The 19,043-nt window shown below is 38.6% G+C and overlaps 1 protein-coding gene across 1 annotated transcript in view; it reads left to right on the top strand.

Annotated features, from left to right (window-relative positions):
• The window catches only part of OCA2 (OCA2 melanosomal transmembrane protein), a 283,538-nt gene that overhangs the window by 220,574 nt on the left and 43,921 nt on the right, over positions 1 to 19,043 (top strand). The window contains exon 22 of the mRNA XM_073327707.1: positions 8,162 to 8,255. Coding sequence (XP_073183808.1) covers positions 8,162 to 8,255 — 94 coding nt within the window. The remainder of the gene's footprint in view (positions 1 to 8,161; positions 8,256 to 19,043) is intronic.

Raw genomic sequence — 19,043 nt, 5'->3', positions numbered from 1 at the left:
ATGACTGAAATCTCTTATAGTAATTCATATCCATGTGCTGTAACCTGTAATGCTTATCTTGGGTTTGTACACAGAAGTAGCAAGTTGGGGTAAGAGCACAGAAAGAGACCTACCTAATTTAAGTTAAGCTCTTCTAAGATTCCAGAGCCAGGCTTAGTTGAAGTCAGCTATAGTCATGTACAAATATGATTTTTTTCCCCACTGGCTGCTGGTTATTTGCCGAACAATTAGTTGATTTAATTTTTCATGCCCCTCCAGCTCTTTATTGTAAAAAAAAAATTGCTGGTGATTTTTAATTTTTTACACACACAAACTATAAAAATAAAAGTATACAAGATCAGGAATGTAGTTTCATAGATGCATGTCAAATGATTCTGCTTAAAGAGGCAAATTTGAATTGGTCTTTTGTGAAACATAGGAAGTTAGCTAAACTATGTGATGGCTGTCTGTTCTACGGCTAATAAGAATCTTAATTTAATGTTAACTTTGGTAGCCAGATTTGTGAGACCAGTTTATTGCAACGTAGGAAACTGAATGCATTATGGCTGTTTAACCGTACACATCATGTTGCCTGTTTCTGAGGTACACAGAGAATATTTTGCTTTGAAAGTGAGTGGGAAGCCTGAACCAGAATTTATTGAATGAGAATTTTCTTTAGATAATATAAGCAAATGCCCCACCCTCTTGTCACATGAATTGAACCAACATTTAGCCAATGGACCTACCCAATCTGGCCTGCCAAACCACACATCTGGTAAACCTCCCAGATGTACTAATTCTCAGTTGGCTGTGAAGAAGAAAGCAAAGGCTGGGCATACTTAGAATTTCATTTAAATATGTGGCTTTTGTTTCTGAATCATTCTTAATTGTTTTATCCTTGGCCAAAACTGTCAATTTCTTTTCTTATACTTGGGCTAATCCAGGCTTTTACATTCCTTGTAGGAATATTAATCAGAACACACAGACAGAACTGACATTTGAAGACCTTAAGTGCCTTGAAAAATAGATTGGAAATATCAGATTTATCATCATCTTTCCTCAACAAGTATCCTGCAAAGAACTTCCCCTTGTTTCTGCATAATGATTGCACAAAACTATAGCAGTTCTACAGTAAAATAAGTTGATTCTATTTTATTTTTTGTAGGTTCTTATACGGCCCGTAGTGCCGTACTATCTGAACTCCTTCCTGCAGTACATTAAGAGATGTGACTAACATCTGTAATGTGTGGTTAATTCTCTCTCTCTCATCTTCTCCCAAGGGGAAGAAGAATGCGTGCAGTATAGTGTTTTGATTTGGTAGGATTTTGTCTCTGTTTTAATGTACATGCTGCCATATATTTATATTAGAGAAGGCAAGGTTGTAGCACACCTTGCACGTGGAGAGGAAGTTGTTTGGGTTTGTAATGGCCCTTAGTTTCTGTGGGAGTTCATTCCACAATCTCAAACTAGCCCATGAAATGGCTCTGTCTCATGCACAGATAAGCTTTATCATTGTGGTAGAAAGTTCCATTGTGACTGAGGAGTGGAATTGTCAATCACGATCTTCATCCCAGAGCTTTACGCAACATTTTACATATTCTGGGCCTGGTCCATGGAGTGCCTTGAAGATAATGACCAAGACTTTGAACTTGACTCAATATTCTATGGAAAGCCGGTGTCAATAGTGGAGGACAGTTCTGATGCACTACTGCATTCTTTATTAGTTGGAATTTCTACTGGGTTGATGGCTTCGTGACCAGATATATAACACTTCTGTAGTCCATCTGAGAGGAAACAAAGACATTTATAACTGAGGCCAGGTCCAGCAGAATGAGATGGAATCTCCTAGCCAACTGGAGATGGTAAAAAGCATTACTTGCAATGCTGCTGTATGAGAGCTTAGTATCAGTGAGGAATTCAGGAGTGTTCCTAAATTACAGACCAAATTGACCAATTTTGGGTCTTCACCTTCAACCAGAGGAGACTGCACTGTGACTGCAAACACATCAAAGTTCTTTCCTCTCTCTTCCCCGGCATAACCTCTGTCTTGCTTAAATTCAGCTTCAGTCTGTGAGCTGATCTCATCCAGTCACTTGGCCATCTTGGTGCTAGTGGTATAGTCATATGTGGTGAGGGAGAGGTCATCTGCATATTGTTGGCACTTAAGTCCATGCCATGTAACCAGATCAACTAGTGGTTGAATATATATGTTGAATAGGGCTGGAAAGAATCGATCTTTGAGGGACTCTGCTAGAGAGATGTCTAGTGGTGGAGGTACAGTTTTCCATCACTTATTCTTTGGGTGTGACCCTCCAGGAAGGTCTTAAGCCATTTTAACACATTCTCTCAGCCACTGCTCTAAAGGGGTACATTAGTATCCCATGTTTGACAATGTCAAATACTGTAGGTAGGTCCAAGAGGATAAAAACAAATTTGTACACACTATCCATTGACAGCAGGAGATCATCCATCAGTGCCACTAAAGCTTTTTCAATTTCATGTCCTAGCCTTAATCCAGATTGTGCTGGGTCTATTAGCTTCAATATTCACTTGAATTATATGAGTTTATAGTTGGCCTTTGGCTAGAATCTCTGAAAGGTTTTTGAGCAATAGAATGATAGATGTATTTGCTTTACTGAAGTCTGCGTTTTTCCAGGTCAGTTATTTTATAAACTTCCTTTGTCTCTTAGAGTTATGGATAAAGCCTAGGTTGAATGTTTTTACAGTTACCTGAATTTACAGAAATCTAAATTTCTGGCCTATTTATTTTAGGTTTTGTATGTTTTGAACTGTACCCCCCTGTGAATGTTTGGGAGGAAATTTGGGGCAATATTTTTAGCATAAAAGTAAGGAGGTCCTTTTAAATGTAATGTTTATTAGCTATTATTTGAAGTTCACTAGTGCCTAAGTGTCCCAATCAAGAATAAAAGCCTTGTGATAGGCAATATACAAACAATTCTAGTCCCCGCCCCAAAGAGCTTACAAATCATTTAAATGACCGCACTACACCTGAATTTCAGGGGTGATGTTGTCCAGGCTTGCTGGAGGAAGGCAGTAGTGTTTTATGGGAGGAGATCAGAAACTGCTGCAAAAAGGTGGGTGGGGTTCAGCTTGGTGATGCTGACTCATCCCTTGGGAATGTAAGGGTGGAAGGTTTAAAAAGGTGCAAGCCCTGGCGTTAGAAGTCCTTTCTCCAGGTAACAAAAGGCAGCCAAGCTAATTGCTGGCACCTCCTCGTGGTGGATGTCCAGTACAGGTACTCCATAGGGAAGGCATCCAGTGACCAGATAAATGGCCTGGTAAAGGACTTAAAAAGGAGGTGTGGGTTAATGGAATGGAATTGGGGTAGGGTAGGGTTGGGGCTCCTATGATTGGTATGGCAGGGAGCCAACCACCCTTTCTATTAGCCCACCTTAACCCTCCAACAAGGGTGGGTGGATGGTAAGGTCCAAGCCATGGGATGGCTGGGGACCTGGATGGAAAATGAAGGGTGGCTGATGGAAACTCCGGGTAGTTATTTGAATGAACATGGAGTTGCCTGAAATGTACACTTTTATCTGCCGGGTAGTCCCAGACATCTAATAATCAAGTTGTGGCCTGATTAAATCCATATCAAGTGTCTCCTGTCCTCCTTTTGGTATAGCCAGACAATGAGAAACACTATACTTATCACATGGTAATTAATCTTTTTTTACAAAACCATTGCCCTTATGTTAATTATGAACAGATTATGATAGATGTCATTAAATCAAGAAAACCATAAGAATAGTGGCTGTTGCTTTCTAACATGATGTCTTTGTATAACATTGTGAATAAGCAAATAAGTAACAGAAATAAGTAAAAGTTTATGCCATACCATTTAGCACTTGCTATTCTTTAATAGTCATGCAGTGATTTTATGGACTCCTAGGAAATACTTAATCCTTGTTTACTAAAACATCAACCTGAATGAACTGGACATGTGTATGGGTTTTCATGTACATTAGTCTAATCCTGAATTTTCTATGATTCTTTGGTTGCAAAATTGCTTTTTCACTACTAAATACCTAGCCTACTACAAAGATAGAAATTAAAAGGAGAGGAAACAAAAGGTTGTCCTTATTGTTGATTTCAATTTAATTCCTGAAATCAACTAAGACAAAATCTAATTAAACCACATAAACACAAGAACCATAATAATAATAAAAAAACTAACCCCAAGCCAAACAAATGAAAATAACCTTCCTACTTTCAGATAACATTTAAGATGATTCCCCCCCCCAGCTTAAACCCACTTTGAGAAATAAATTCATTGCAAAGGCAGAAACACGAAGATATTATCAGTCCTGTTTCCTTAATCTGAAGGAAGATGTAGATTCATCATGTTACAGTAGCATTGTTTTTGTTGTCTTTTTGATGGTGGTATTTGGCAAAGAAATATGCTGAAATCAAAGCAGAAATCTCTCGTGAAAGTGTTTGGGGACAAAAGACTAATGATTAGTTTGATTTCTTTTGGAATTAGAAATTCTTTAAGCTTCCCCACCTGATTCCTTTCCTCTCTATTTGCTTTCGGATCTATTTCTTGTGTCTTGCCCTTCTTGTGTCATCTTGTACCAGTACACATGTAAGACACAAGTTTGGTTTAATAACTCTAAATAAATATTTCTTAATGCATTTAGAGGCAGAGATGGAGTGAGGAAACTATCTGTGAAGTTGATGGAGGCCCTCAAATAACAGATACTTCTTGGGTTGGGGATAAATTTCTGAAGGTTTGGTACCAATTTTTTTGTCCTGCTGCACTGTCATTTAGCTTTTCTCTCTACCCCGAAGTAATATGTGTGCCATTTTGTGGAGGAGAGAGGCAGTGAAGCAAATCAGTCGTGGTGCCACAAGTAGAATTCTCCATGGTGTTATAACTTCAGGCCCTGATACTCTGAAAGGATCCAGGTGGGTGTGTGCTTGCACTTCCAGACAGTCCCAGTAACATCAGTGGAACTCCTGGTGGGCATAATGGCCTTCCCCATATGGATTCCTTTGCAGGATCAAGGCCTTAATAGTGGCGTGAACAGCTTAGCTTATTTTTCTCCATGAAACTATTAGAGATTTGGAAATTCTACAGCCAGAAAGGACCACTGTGATCATCTAGTCTGACTCTTGTATAATACAGACTGCAGGACTTCCTAGAAATAATTCCATTTGAACTAGAGCATATCTTTTGTCACTGAGAGCAGCAAATGTGGGAAATGGAGAGAAATTAAGGGATTGTAAAGGAGGTATAACAAAGAAGGTATGTCTACTTATTGTTTTTCAAAAAGAAAAGGAGTACTTGTGGCACCTTAGAGACTAACAAATTTATTTGAGCATAAGTTTTCCACTGAATGCATCCGATGAAGTGAGCTGTAGCTCATGAAAGCTTATGTTCAAATACATTTGTTAGTCTCTAAGGTGCCACAAGTACTCCTTTTCTTTTTGCGAATACAGACTAACATGGCTGCTACTCTGAAACCTGTTTTTCAAGGTTGTTCCTTCATGGTGTAGGAGCAGAGAAAACCAGTATGGAACCATAAAATTTTTTATGAAAGAAAAGCAATCCCAGGTGAAAGAGGGAAATATACTCATAGGAAAAATGTGATAATTAAAAAATAGAAAAACACAATCTAGGGGGGCAGTAACAAGGAAATAATTCAGTTTAAATGAAAAAGAGATGAAAAGATGGTGGAGCTGTAGAAGCATATACAGACTTGGGAAAAATTTTTACTTTCTAGGTGCAAAGAAAGTTTGTTTGCTTTTTTGCAGAATCACCAAATTGTGACTTTGGATTATCTTCTTTCTGTTTAAAGCCATGCGCTGGGCTAGGTTTGAAAGTGTTTTTTCTAATTGCACTATTTTGCACAGGTTGGATCCTTGTTAACCCCATGATGAATGTACAACAGCAGTGCAGGGCCCAGAGTAGGAAGAATGGTTCTAACATAGAAGGAAGCTGGACTGGAATTAGAAAACCTGGTTTCAGTTCCTGGCTTAACCAAAGACATGCTATAGGACTTTGGACAAGACATTTAATCTAGTTTGTGCCTCAGTTTCCCCATCTATACAATTTCCTACCTTGCACAGTTGTTGAGACGATAAAATCCATTAATGTTTGTGAGGTACTTAGATAGTATCATGATTAAGACTATATAACTACCTAGAGAGTGATCCTGAGGCTCTTAGCCGTGAATCCCCATCACTTGTAGCTTCTTCAGGATGCAGCAGCAACATGCTAGCTTGGTGGCTAGAGTACGATCTTATTCTGTTCACCCTGTGTTCCTCATTGCCTGTAACCACTGTTTTCTTCTTGTCTTATTCTGCTAGAACTCCATTGTTGGTGTAAAACTGGAGTAGCATAGCAGGGAATCAGGCCAAGCTGGCATACTGAATAATTTGGTCATTTAGTTGCTAAATCTCTTAATATTTTGTTAATTGTAATTTGTTTATTACCTATTCCAATCCATTTCTTATCTTCTTTAAAAGAAAAAGGATAAATCTTCCCCCAAGGTTATTTTTAGTAGAATCCCTCTTGGCCCCATATTTTTTACCTCGACACACTCATACTCCTCCATTCTTTTCCCGTACCTGAACCCCACAGGTTTGTTTTGCTTGAATGTGAGGAGGGTGTTTTACTGTATTGTGTTTTAGACTATATGTGGTGTTGTTCCTGAGCACTTTGGCATGTGGAAAGCTATGTGAACAAAATAATTATTCATGATAGAAGGTTTGCCGCCTTAGTCACTGCAATCTCCAGACACAGCATAAGAATTTTTGGAAAATCATGTGACTGCCTTTCCCCAGCTCTGTTCTTTCATAAGCTGAGCTCTGGGGGACCCAGAATACTTACTAAGTCAAAACAATTAACCTCAGCATTAATTACCTTCTGATCTAGTTCTCTCAAAGTCAGAGCAGTAAAATATCAGTACAGCAATGAGTAGCAGGATCAAAACGTAAGAATGATCTTGTGCTAGAGGGAGCACAGGAAAAATACATGCTTAGAACAATGGATTCCTAACATAGTAACATTGGACACAACAGATGAGTTGCGATACTATACTTGGAAAAAGCCCTCTTTTAGAAGGCTGCCCCTTTTGCTAAAAATATCATTTAGAGAAGAGAATGCTGAAAGTATTGTAATTTTCCCCAGCAATGCTCCAGGCCAGATTTATTGGCAAAGGACACCAGTTATGATTGGTAGAGTCAGCTACAAAACTTTTATCAAGTTCAAGCGGGTCTTCCCAACCTAAAGCTTTGGATAATGAATTGGACTGTTTGGATACCTGAATACTTTATTTATTTATATGAAATGGAGTGATTAGAAATGGAATGGGAGAAAGTCAGCTTGAAGGTCAATTGAAAGAATTGCAGAGGAACAAGATCTAGTGTGTACTTCCCCCTCAAAGATACACACATTTTAAAAATACAGCACAAATACTTTGGTATCTCTTGGGGGAGAGATACAAATTGGTATACCACTGACTATTGAAGCTGTACTGGTTTACACAAGCTGATGATCTGGTCCCGGGGTTTTAAAGAGACAGGACATTTGCAGTTCACTATTTATAAACTGCACTTCCTTGGTACTGAAATTCCACCTTAGTAGAGACACTATGAACAACATCTGTTCCTATCAGCCTACACCTTATTTCAGTTTTTTTTTAAATCACTAGTTTTATGTATGTGTAAAAAAGAGATGTAAATATAAGAGATTAATTTGCCAATCTCATGTATACACAGAAGAAATGCATCCATTTTATTAGTACCCTCAATCAATAGTTCAACATATTGTTGCAGAAATGTGCTTCATTTCCTCTTTGTCTTCATTTTATCTTGATGGCACCTCTCTGTTTATAAAACCAATAATCAGAAAGTTTCTCTGAATACAGGTCATGGGTGTAATTTTGACTACATAGTGTTATGTTTCCATCCCATTCTCTTTGTTTGCTGGGAATCTGAGGATGATGTGAGGCTTATCTATGAAAGCATTAAGCTATTTATAGGCTGTGAGTTATTGTTGAGATGGCTTCCTTTCAGGTATATGCAAGAGAATTTATTTTTCTTTTCTAAACTAGCAGATCTAAAGTCTTCAACCTAGACTAACTGAATGGCAAATCAAAGGAAGAGTAAGAAGCAAAGGACAAATATAAACTGGCATTAATTTTTTTTTGAATTACAGGTAATGGGACATTGATCGGAGCATCTGCAAATGTTGTTTGTGCAGGAATTGCAGAACAGCATGGCTATGGCTTCTCTTTCATGGAATTTTTCAGGTACATTTTTAGACTTGTTACTTTAAATTTCTGTTTAATTTTCCCTTCAATAAATGTATCCGGAAGCCTGATATAAAATATATTAAGTAATAGGCTCAGTTAACATTTGAAGATGTTAGAAGAGAGTTGATAAGCAGTACGTGGACCTACTGCAGTAAAACAACTTATGTCTTTATTGCTGGGATTAGCCAAGCATCACAAACATGGGCCTGCAGAGTTGTCAGATCTATACAATTCAGGTGGAAGTGGAGCTCCTCAGGGAATAGAGAATCTGAAGATAAGATTTCAGAAAGTGCACCTGACTTCAGTTGACAAGACTTTGGCTTGTTAATTCTAACAGGAAGCTTGGTACCTGGGCACAGTCTAGAAGATTTGGCATAAAGCCAGTGTAACTCCATTGAATTCAGTGAAGTTACACTAATGTAGAACTGGTGTAATGAAGCATCAGTCCCACTGCATTCACTTCTAAGCATTTCATTATGAGAAACACAAATAACTGAGAAGTTAGACCAGTGGTTCTCAAATTGTGGTCAGTGGACCATTTGCTGGTCACATGATAGAGGTTTCTTTTATTCATTTCCAGCTTCTGTGTTACATTAACAAAGGTAAGATACATAGAGGGTCAGACCTTAAGCTGGTGTCAGTCTGGGTTGGTGTAGCTACGCTGAAGTCATTGGAGCAACACTGATTTACATCAGCAGAGGATGTTTGGCTCAAATACTTTTAATTTACTTTCCAGGTAACCAATTGCTGTAGCTACCTTAAGAATGTTATGCCATCTTGAATGAGGGAGGGAGGTAATGGTGAGTGGAAGAAGGAGGTCATTGAGACAATCTGTATTAAAATCTAGTTCAGAGAATGAAAAAGTTTGAGTTAAAGAATTTAATGACAAGTTAGATGTTGTCTAAGGGAAGTTAAGGAAAAAATGTATTAGTCCACTTTTTTTTTGGTGAAGGTCAACTGGACCTAGTGGCCATAGAGTATCTCTGAAGATAAAATCTGGGAAGGGGGAATAAAATAGATCTACTTTCTTATTTCAATTACAGTGAATAGTACACAGACTGGGAGTTGAATGTTTTTTTACTTTGATGATACAGGAAGTAGAAAGACATATTAGAAATGGAGCAAGATGAAGGAGGACAATGGAGGCAATGGTTGAATCAAAGACTTGGCATTTCCTAGTGGACCACCCCTAATATTTTGTCTGAAACCCTCTACTAATATTGAAATGAATTTTTCAGTAGTTTGTTAAACATATTTTAGAATGATTGTTTCTATTGTTATTTGTATATTATAATGAACATCCCTCGTATCACTGGGCCATAGTTTGATACCGTTGCTCATACTGAGTAGCAATTTGCTCCATAAACTGGGTCCCACTCAAGTGAGTAGGATTACTTGTGGAGCCAAGGTTCTCTTCAGGCTAAACAAGAGTATCATAATCTGGCTGTTGTGACAAAAAATATAAGGAGTTACTGTAAAAGAAGTATTTCACAATTTGAGCTACTCTATACTTAATTTAAGGTGGTCAGAAGGCGTTCAAGGGACTAAAACTGGCACTTATTGCATTTTGCCATTTAATATGTTTTCAAGTTCCTCCAGTCTTTAAGGTGATGATGGGAAGGGATTGATGGGAATTGGGAGATGAAGGACTAAAAATCAAGCCCACTTAAAGATTAAATTACATTTGATTTAGCCAGAATACCATACTGGGTTTATTTTTTACCACTTAAATTGCATATTTGGAGCAGAGAATACAGGAAACTTCTTCCCATAATTTCTGTCCTTTTTTTCTTTTTTGTTTTTTTCCTCTATCTCCCCATCCCTGCTGCTTTCCCTTGTGCTGGTTCTGTGAAAGCTACCAAGCCTGCATGTGGCAGAATCCAGAGCTGAGACATTGGTAATGCTGATGAGAGAGCTGTAAATTTCTGACAAATCCACAAATATGCTGCTGTTAGGAGAATTTGACCCAAACTATCCCTTTAGGCCCTAACATCCACATTTTCTGATCATGAGTTTCAGAAGGACATAATGCAAATCAGATCTATGTCACAAATTTTAAGTTTCAGGACCTTTTTAGACTATTTACGGTCTTATGCAGGGAGGGTGATACACAGTGATTGCTAGTATACTTTTAAGAAATTATAAACTGGTACTTGTACAAAATAGGGTGATGTAGAAATGATGGGCTTATTTTGGATTGCTCTGTGCACATTTGCAGACATTCAGATTGTCCTTTTAGGATTTAGCTTTTCCATCAAGAACTTTGACTTTTTGGGAAAAAATGAGAAACAGAAAAATTTCCCCAGTTGGATTTCATCCTCGTGGTGACCACATTCCCCCTTCTTGCTGTGCCATCATGGCACTTCATGAGAGTCCATCCACAGGAGGTGGAGTCCAGCTGGAGATACTGGTCCATAGAGCAAAATGGGGGCATGGAGCTCCTGAACTCCAATCTCCATGAGGCACCTTTTCCAAGTGACAATTTTGTAGCTGAAAACTGAAAAGTTTTCAGGTGTTCCGTTTTTCAACAAAAAGTCAAAATTTTCCATGGAAAGCTTACATTTGTCGTGGGAAATTTAATTTACCCAAACACTAAATTTTCCATTGAAAAACAGTTTTGATGCAAAATTTTTGACCAGCCCTACTAATTATAACATTTCAAACTCAATGAGAAACCCACAAGGCGCGGCAGAATCACTCTTCCCCTGAGTGGTAGGATACAGGTATTGTCAGGATGCACCCAGAACCTAGCTGCTGCCGCTGCTGTGTCTCAGAGCTTGTCTAGATGAATAGTTATTGCACTGCAAGCCGGGGTATAAATCTACCTTGCAGAGCATGCTGTGCACTAATTGTCTGTGTGGACCCTGCTGCCATACACTAAAAGTTCCATAGTGTGCTTTGATTTACCTGGCTTTGAACTGGTGTAACTGAGAGTGGAATTTGGCTAGTAGTATTTTATTGGAACTGTATTTATGAAAGGAACGGCAAGACTGTTACTGATGAGGAATTAATTCACAGCTAAGAATCTGGCTTCTGCTCTCTACTTTTTGTATTTCTGTAGGATCATAGCCTCTGATCATCCCCCTTCCCAATGTTTAAGTGCAGGTTAGTGGCACTAAGGAGGAATGAATGAATACCTACATGTGCTATTCAGAAGGACGCTTGTCAGATAGAAGTAAAATAAATACTTTCAGAAGCTATTAACCATGAATCTTGTTTGGTGGTTCAAGTTTGTGGGCCAGATCATCAGCTAGTATAAATTGCCATAGCTTCATTGACTTCAATTGGAACTAGGTTGATTTACACCATCTATTGATCTGATGCTGAAGATTGATTTTTCTGTATGATACACTTCACATCTGTAAGACTCAATGTTAGACTATTCCAGATACCTTTCATACCATTAGAGATATAGTTCATTTTCCTGCAAATACAGAACTGGGCACTATGATATATTTTCTAGTGTTTTATCCAGTCTAAATTTATAGTCCCAAGTGAACAAACTTCACCAATTCCTTAAAAGACATTTTAGAGGGCTGGTAGGAAGCTTTTCCTGATAATTCTTCATTATTTTCCATTACTCCTAGTTACATCAGTATTTCAGAGTGGTCCCATCTGACCTTAAAAATCTAGGAATACAGTACTAAATAATTCTACTTCTCCATGGAGCTAACACATTTCCTAGATGTGTAGACTGTTATTGTGGCCCGTTTAACAGGGTGGCAGGACTTTGCTGTTAAACATCCTTGTTAACAGGTTTCTAAAGTCTGCAGGTAAATACTGAATGATTCCTGCTGAGTCACTGTGGCTCATTAAATCCAGTTTGGATGTATGAGCATGGGAGAATCTCTCAAGACAGAAGGAACTAAGACAGAGGAAATTTTGAAGGAAAAGCTCGGATCAGCCAAGTTCAGGAAGGAAGTTTTGGCTGAGGCTTCAGTTGTATTATTATTTTTTAAGTTATTAATGAAGCTAATTAGCTGAGGGGGATTAATAGGGGGAATGAGTTTGGACACTGACTCAGCATGTTGTACTCTGCTGAAGATGGGAAGGGAACTCAGCCCAACTGCATTATACCCAACCACTACCCTTAGAAATTGTTTAGCCAAGCACTACTTATTTGCTTTTTAATGTTTCCTCCTGAGCAAATCTCTCTTGTTTCAGTTTGTTTCTCTTTGAACTTCCTTCAATTTGGTAGGATCATTTGGGTAATACGGAGCCCAGGAATTAATTCAATATTCCAGGTGCACTCTCACTACAGCCATGTGAAGAGAGAGTGCCTGTATTTTTCCTTTGTTCTTTGACCTGATATCTTTGCTTACAAATATTTAAATTACTCTAGCTTTTTCTGCAAGCCTTTACCATTTCAAACTCATGCCTAATTTCCTATACACTTTTAACCCTCAGTCTCTTTCAGTATGTATTTGCCCCAGATGTAATTGCTTGCATTTTTGCATAAACATGTCACCATAGGATGAAGACAGAAGAAAATATATTAAAGTTTTGTGCAAAGTATTATACGAGTGGTGTGTGGATGGCCACAAGGATAAACATTACAACAATAAATATACATACGGATGTGATGGAAAGCAGAAAGATCAGAATGCAGAGGGGTGTCCTCTGTACAAGGTGAATGGTAAAAATGTGAAAACCTAACGAGCCTAGTATTTCTGGAGCTAAGAGCAATTTTGTTTGGCCCTGTAGCAAAACACCACCATTGTCTGTGATGAAAGATGTAATCAAGAAATCACAGATGAGAGATCAAGCTGTTTTCATAGAAAAAGAAAGTGGCAAAATGTACTAATTTTATTTCAGTCAGATAGTTGGTGACTGGGAATTTGGTATGGTGGAGAATAAACTGGGTAGGAAGAATAAATAGAATTACTTTATACAATTAAGTAATTATATGGATAACAATGATTTGGCATTTGAAGAAGAGAGCCTGTAGGGAGGGACTGGTGTGAGCTCCTGGGGCCTAATTTAGAATTCATGGTAAAATTAAGTGGGTAAAAACATAGAAGTACTCACTATATTTTTGGCATGTTTTGTTATTCCTCTATTATTCCTATCCCTCATTATGGCATCTAGAATGATGAATTAATATTCTTTAGCTTCACTGGGAGTAACAATAATTTGAAAGTATTTGAAAAATATTAGTTTATAGAGATAGATTCAGAAACAAATTGTTTTATTAGTAGGATTTATCCCTAAGGGGTATACTTTATAACAAAAGTGGTTCCAGTAGGATATCCCATTTATCCTTGCTGGAGAGCAGTGACCCATACAGACTGTGATGCCTTCAGTGATGATTGTCACTCACATGTAGGAGGACAAATGTGATGTCTTAATGCTACTCCCTGTGCGTCCTATTTCCACAACACATTAAAATTGTTTGTGTAAAATATTGAGCTCTGCAAAGCCACATAAATCTCCTTACTTGATTATCTGTAAGAGAGCAGTAGTCCTATTCCTTCCAGTTCATTTAGTCTACATTCTCAGACTCTTTTATTACTAGTACTTCATAAAAGTGCTGTCTTCCAAAATAGCTCCTTGCTCCTCAAACTCAGTCTGTCATGCCACACCACTGCTGTTCTAGTACTGGGTCTGTGAAGAGTGCAGACTACCCAGTTGTACTGGTTTTGGTGATGGAGACATTCACTGAGGAATCTTACAGTGAAACTAGGGTTACCAACTTTCTAGTCACACAAAAGCGAACACCTTATCCCTGCACCTTCCTTGAAGCCCTGCCCCCTGCTTACTATATTCCCCCTCCCTCGGCGGCTCGGTCTCTCCCACCCTCACTCACTTTCACGGGCTGTGGCAGGGGATTTGGGTGTGGGAGAGGTGAGGGCTCTAACTGGGGGTGTGGGCTCCAGGGTGGGGCCAAAAATGAGGTGTTCAGGGTATGGGAGGGGGCTCTGGGCTGGGGCAGGGAGTTGGAGTGCGGGAGGGGGTGAGGGCTCAAGCTGGGGGTGTGGACTCTGGGGTGGGGCTGGAGGATGAGGGGGTTGGTGTGCAGGAGGGGTCTCCAGGTTTTGTGGGGGGCTCAGGGCAAGGGCAGGGAATGGGGTTTGCGGTTGGGGCGTGGGCTTACCTCAGTGGCTCCCAGTCAGCGGCGCAGCAGAACTAAGGCAGGCTGCCTGCCTGTCCTGACACCATGCTGCATGTGCCCTGGAAGCTGCCAGCGGGTCTGGGTCCTAGACGGGGGGGCCAGGAGTTCCTGGCCTATGGGAGTGCAGAGCCCCGTGGCCCTGCCGTCTAGGAGCCAGACCTGCTAGCCGCTTCCATGGTGCAGTGCAGTGCCCCAGGACTGGTAGGGACGAGACTGCCTTAGCGCTGCAGCACAGCCAACCAGACTTTTAACGGTCCCTTTTCAACCCGGTGTTCCAATCGAAAACCAGACACCTGATCACCCTAAGTGAAACAATCATTTAACTTGTGGTTTTTGATAGTTTTGTGCAGCTACGCAGCTCCAGAAGGAAAAATCTAGAACTGTACATGGCAGGTTTGCCATGCTTCCAGGATTGTCCTGGAGTCTCCAGGAATTAAAGATTAATCTTTAATTAAAGATGATGTCATGTGACGAAACCTCCAGGAACATGTCCAACAAAAATTGGTAATCCTAGTCTCAGGATGCTTCAGAGTGTGGGGGATTAGCCCGTACATAACACAATTATGGGAGCTGCTGCTAGCAGAAAGGAATTTGGCATTTTCCACTATTAGCATGCTTAAGGAATTCAATTATTCAGCCAACTTCATTTGGATTTTCCAATCGCATTCACTTTTAGGATGAGACCAAGCACAGAGACTTTCAGCTCACTGAGATGAGAAGGTAGTTCACCCTTTGTGCTTCTTCAAGTATTATGTTCTCTGCTGAGATTGCTGGGAAGGGTGTCAGTTGTTACTGGTGACTATCTGAAAAACAAATGAGAGATTTTCAAAAGCACTCAACAGTTGCCTAATTCTGTTGCCGTTGATGTCAGTGGCAGTTTTACCATTGATCTCAGTGGCAGCATCACTTTTGAAAATCCCACCCTAAATGTCCTCCCCACCAAAAACAATGAAAATACTTGCAATAGAGAGTGGTTTATTTTCATTTCAGTGTGCTTCTTTGGTTTCATTTTTGTAACGTGTAGCAAGAACAAAGAGGAAAATGCAAATTAATGACATTTGTTGCTTTGTTTTTAAGCAAAAAAGTGCAGAACAATTTAGTATTTTTGAGCATTTCAGTCGGAAGAATTTTTCCTTTTCCAACTTGAAATAGGATTTGTCTACATTAGGTGTAATTTTTCATGGAGTTTAGCATGTGTAAAGGTTTTCTTGTCTTCTAATTATGACCAATACTTTTGAAAAACATAGTTGGGTTTGTGGAAATTGAAAGTAATTGCTTTTTTTTTTTTAAATTGTCAAGTGTCCTTGATTGGATTAGCAAATTCATTTGCCAGTTAAATTATGTGAAAATGAAAGAGTGAGCTTTGGGTCATACTCTGCTTTAAAAGAATAAATAGGATTAATTGCTGTGAGTCAGTTGTTAAAAATAGTTTTTGTTTTACCTTTCATGCTGTATATAATTCATGTATCTTAGTACATGAACAATTACATTTAAAAGCACATTACAAAATAAGTCAAAATTGGGATAAAATCCACACAAAGCCGCAGATCCTGCAACCGTTTACAAACATGCTTAATTTGATTACTATGAGTAGTCCCAGGGTATGTCTACACTAAAAATGTATCAGCTGAAGCCGTGCTGCTGTCGTGATTCAGAGTAGACGCTTAACTACAGTGACTGAAGGAGTTCTTCCATTACTGTAGTAAATCCAGCTCCCCAAGAAGCAGTAGCTTGGCTGATGGATGAATTCTTCTGTTGTCCTAGTGCTGTCTACACCAGGACTTAGTTTGGCTTAACTTCTTCTCTCATGAGTGTGATTTTTTTACACCCCTGTGTGATGTACCTGGATTGACCCAACTTTCTAGTGTAGGCCAGCCATAAGTGAAGTCAATAGATAGTGGTAGTAAAGCTAAGAATGTGCATGAGAATTTGCAGGATTGCGGCCTAAATACTTCCCAGTGCACTTCTGCACAAGTACATTGGTATGCCCGTATATAGTGAAATGGAGGATTAAGGCATAAAACAGTAGATTATGTATTTGGGTGAACAGCAGGGAAAAACTGACTATAAATATTTGTGCAAATTTAAAATTATTCTTTATTTGATCATATTTATGACTGTCTTGTGGTCATCCCCTCTACACATTTAAACTTCTATGTGTCTGAATATTTGCCCAAAAAATCACCAGAAGTACTTTTCAAGGTACATATTTGCTTGTAAAATATTTAATTCACATTTTGCACTATTTTACTTAATTAGGTAAATTTATCTAAAGATAAGAAAACCAGAAATAATAATATCATGTGGCAGATGCAACTAATTAATGTAGTGTGGATTGCAGAGTGCTACCTACAGGTAAAAATATTTTCTGAAGAAATTCATAGATAATTCTGAATAATTAATAAAGCTGAGATGTTCTTGGTGATCATGTAGAAGTTTCTGAGGACTCTTTACATGATTTTAAAATGTGATTGTAAATAACATAATCTGTGTCTATCTGTGTATATATGGAATACATGGTGGAATTGCATAAAGGTTTTGTTGACGTGAGTTTGGGAGGTTTGGATTACTCATGAGTGGCAAAACTATGAATACAGGACTCTTATGCCAGTAAAACCTTTATATGCCACCACACCATCATGTACCCTTTATAATATGATACAGAAATCTATTTTAGGAATTTTTGTGGAGAATTAAAAAAAAGTTGGGACAATTTCTTGTATCCCTCTACATGTTAAGATGTTACCATTTACCATTAGTGTAAATGCACAGAGTGCAGAGAGAGAGAGAGAAAATAAAATGAATACATGCAAACCATCTCCCAGTAGGACCTCAAATGGCTTTTTCAGACACAAAAATTCCATCAATATACAGTCAGATATCTTGGCTGCCTCCAGAAGGACCAGAGTGGGTGCTAGACTCCACTGGGAACCCAGGAATCTCCCCTTTTCAATAGAATGGAGTTTTCATTTGTAGACTTGTAGGGCTGCAAAATAGTAGACATTAGGACCAAATTGTCTGCTTGTGTAAGTGAGCAGAAATCTCTTATACTAGCAAGGAATTTGCCCCCAAAAGTGACATTTTATATGCAGAAGAGATGTCCATGTCTCTGGGGACTGGATCTTGCCTGTCCTGGGTCTCAATCAGGTATATTTTTGGGGTATATTCTGCATTTGATAGTGTGGAGAAATGTATCTATGGAAGGTTGTTTTTTTGAAAAACAGTGGCTCTTTGGAGATACTCAAAGATTTGGAATGTGTGATTCAGTCTCTGGGAGACAAATTAGTGGAAAGGTCATAATTATGAGATAAATTGCACCAGTGAGTGATAAATTATTTATAACATCTTTCTAATTTATGGGATGGGTATTTATGTGTGTGTATATTTTCTGCTATCCATGAAATGCAGCCACTTCTATCTAAAATATGAAAAGTATTTAACAAAACAGTCACAACACTGAATAACAATAAGCCATAGAAGTTAAAAGTACATTGTTGTTAAAATAAAAAGGGTAGGCAGGATGCAATTCTTTCATTAGAATTTAGCATGAAAACCCGGGTTCACTCACTTTACTCTTTAAAAATATCAGGGGATCATTAGTAACCACAATTGTTCAGTACTTCCTTTTTATTGTTAGTAGGAATATAAGAGGATAAATACTTTAGTTTTAATTTATTTAATTTAATTTATTTTTAAACATGTTAGTTGTGTCAAACGTGGGTGGAAGTCATTCCAAGCATCAAGTATCAGAAAGACTAGCTTAGTTATAAATGTCTATGCTAAATGTAGAGATCATCTGGGTGACCACTGTTATTAAGGACTATGTTAAGAATCGGATTCAAAGCTTGTCATGAGATAAGTCATGACCAATTTAAAGTAATTTAATGACTTACAAAATCAATCAGTGAACAGCGAGGAGCTCTGTAAAGCAAAATAAGATTTTTGTCACGTTGACCATAACACATTCTCACTCATCCTTCCTAAATATTATCTTCCAGCGAACTCAATATCTAATAACATCTTGACATCATTTTGAACACTAATGATTTCCAGATAAACTTTTTGTCAGTGACAGGTACTGGTCACTATATTGTTGTTTGTGCCATCATGCTCTTATGCACATTGCCTGCTCTTCTATAGGTTTTCAAGGAATCTTGAACTATAATTTTCCTCATAAAGCAAAGTCACATAAAACATTTGGTCAAAGTTTCTTTAGCAATCTTATCATTAGCATAATACTTGAAAAGTAATGTATTTATCAGTGTATACATGCCAATAATTTCTAGTTTATTTTACATGTTGGAAAGGAAGTGGCAAAAGGAGAATTTGAGCTGAAGAATATCAAAGACAATTTAAAATCAGAGGAGAATTGGGGGTGAATATCTGGGGAGCTTTCTAGACCAGTAAGGGGCTACTTTCATGCAGTCTGGCATAGATACATTAGACCTCCATGTTCCCATGTATCCTGGAGGTGGGGAGTTCATCCTGAGAGATGCCAGGCAGTGTTATGTCTATAGGACCCCTCTCTTGGTTTTCTCTTAAGAGGGTAACTTTAAAAATTATCTGGGGTGAGGGTTCACAGGTGACATGCTGAAGGAAGCCACTGAGGGGATGAATAGAATCCCTGCATTCCTTTGCTGTCCCAGCCCTACCCCATTCCTGGCCAGTACTAC

This window comes from Lepidochelys kempii, chromosome 1 (genome assembly GCF_965140265.1).
Source record: "Lepidochelys kempii isolate rLepKem1 chromosome 1, rLepKem1.hap2, whole genome shotgun sequence".
NCBI classification, from domain to species: domain Eukaryota; kingdom Metazoa; phylum Chordata; order Testudines; family Cheloniidae; genus Lepidochelys; species Lepidochelys kempii.
The sequence above is the reverse complement of the archived record's forward strand: the minus strand, read 5'-3'. Positions and strand labels throughout refer to the sequence as shown.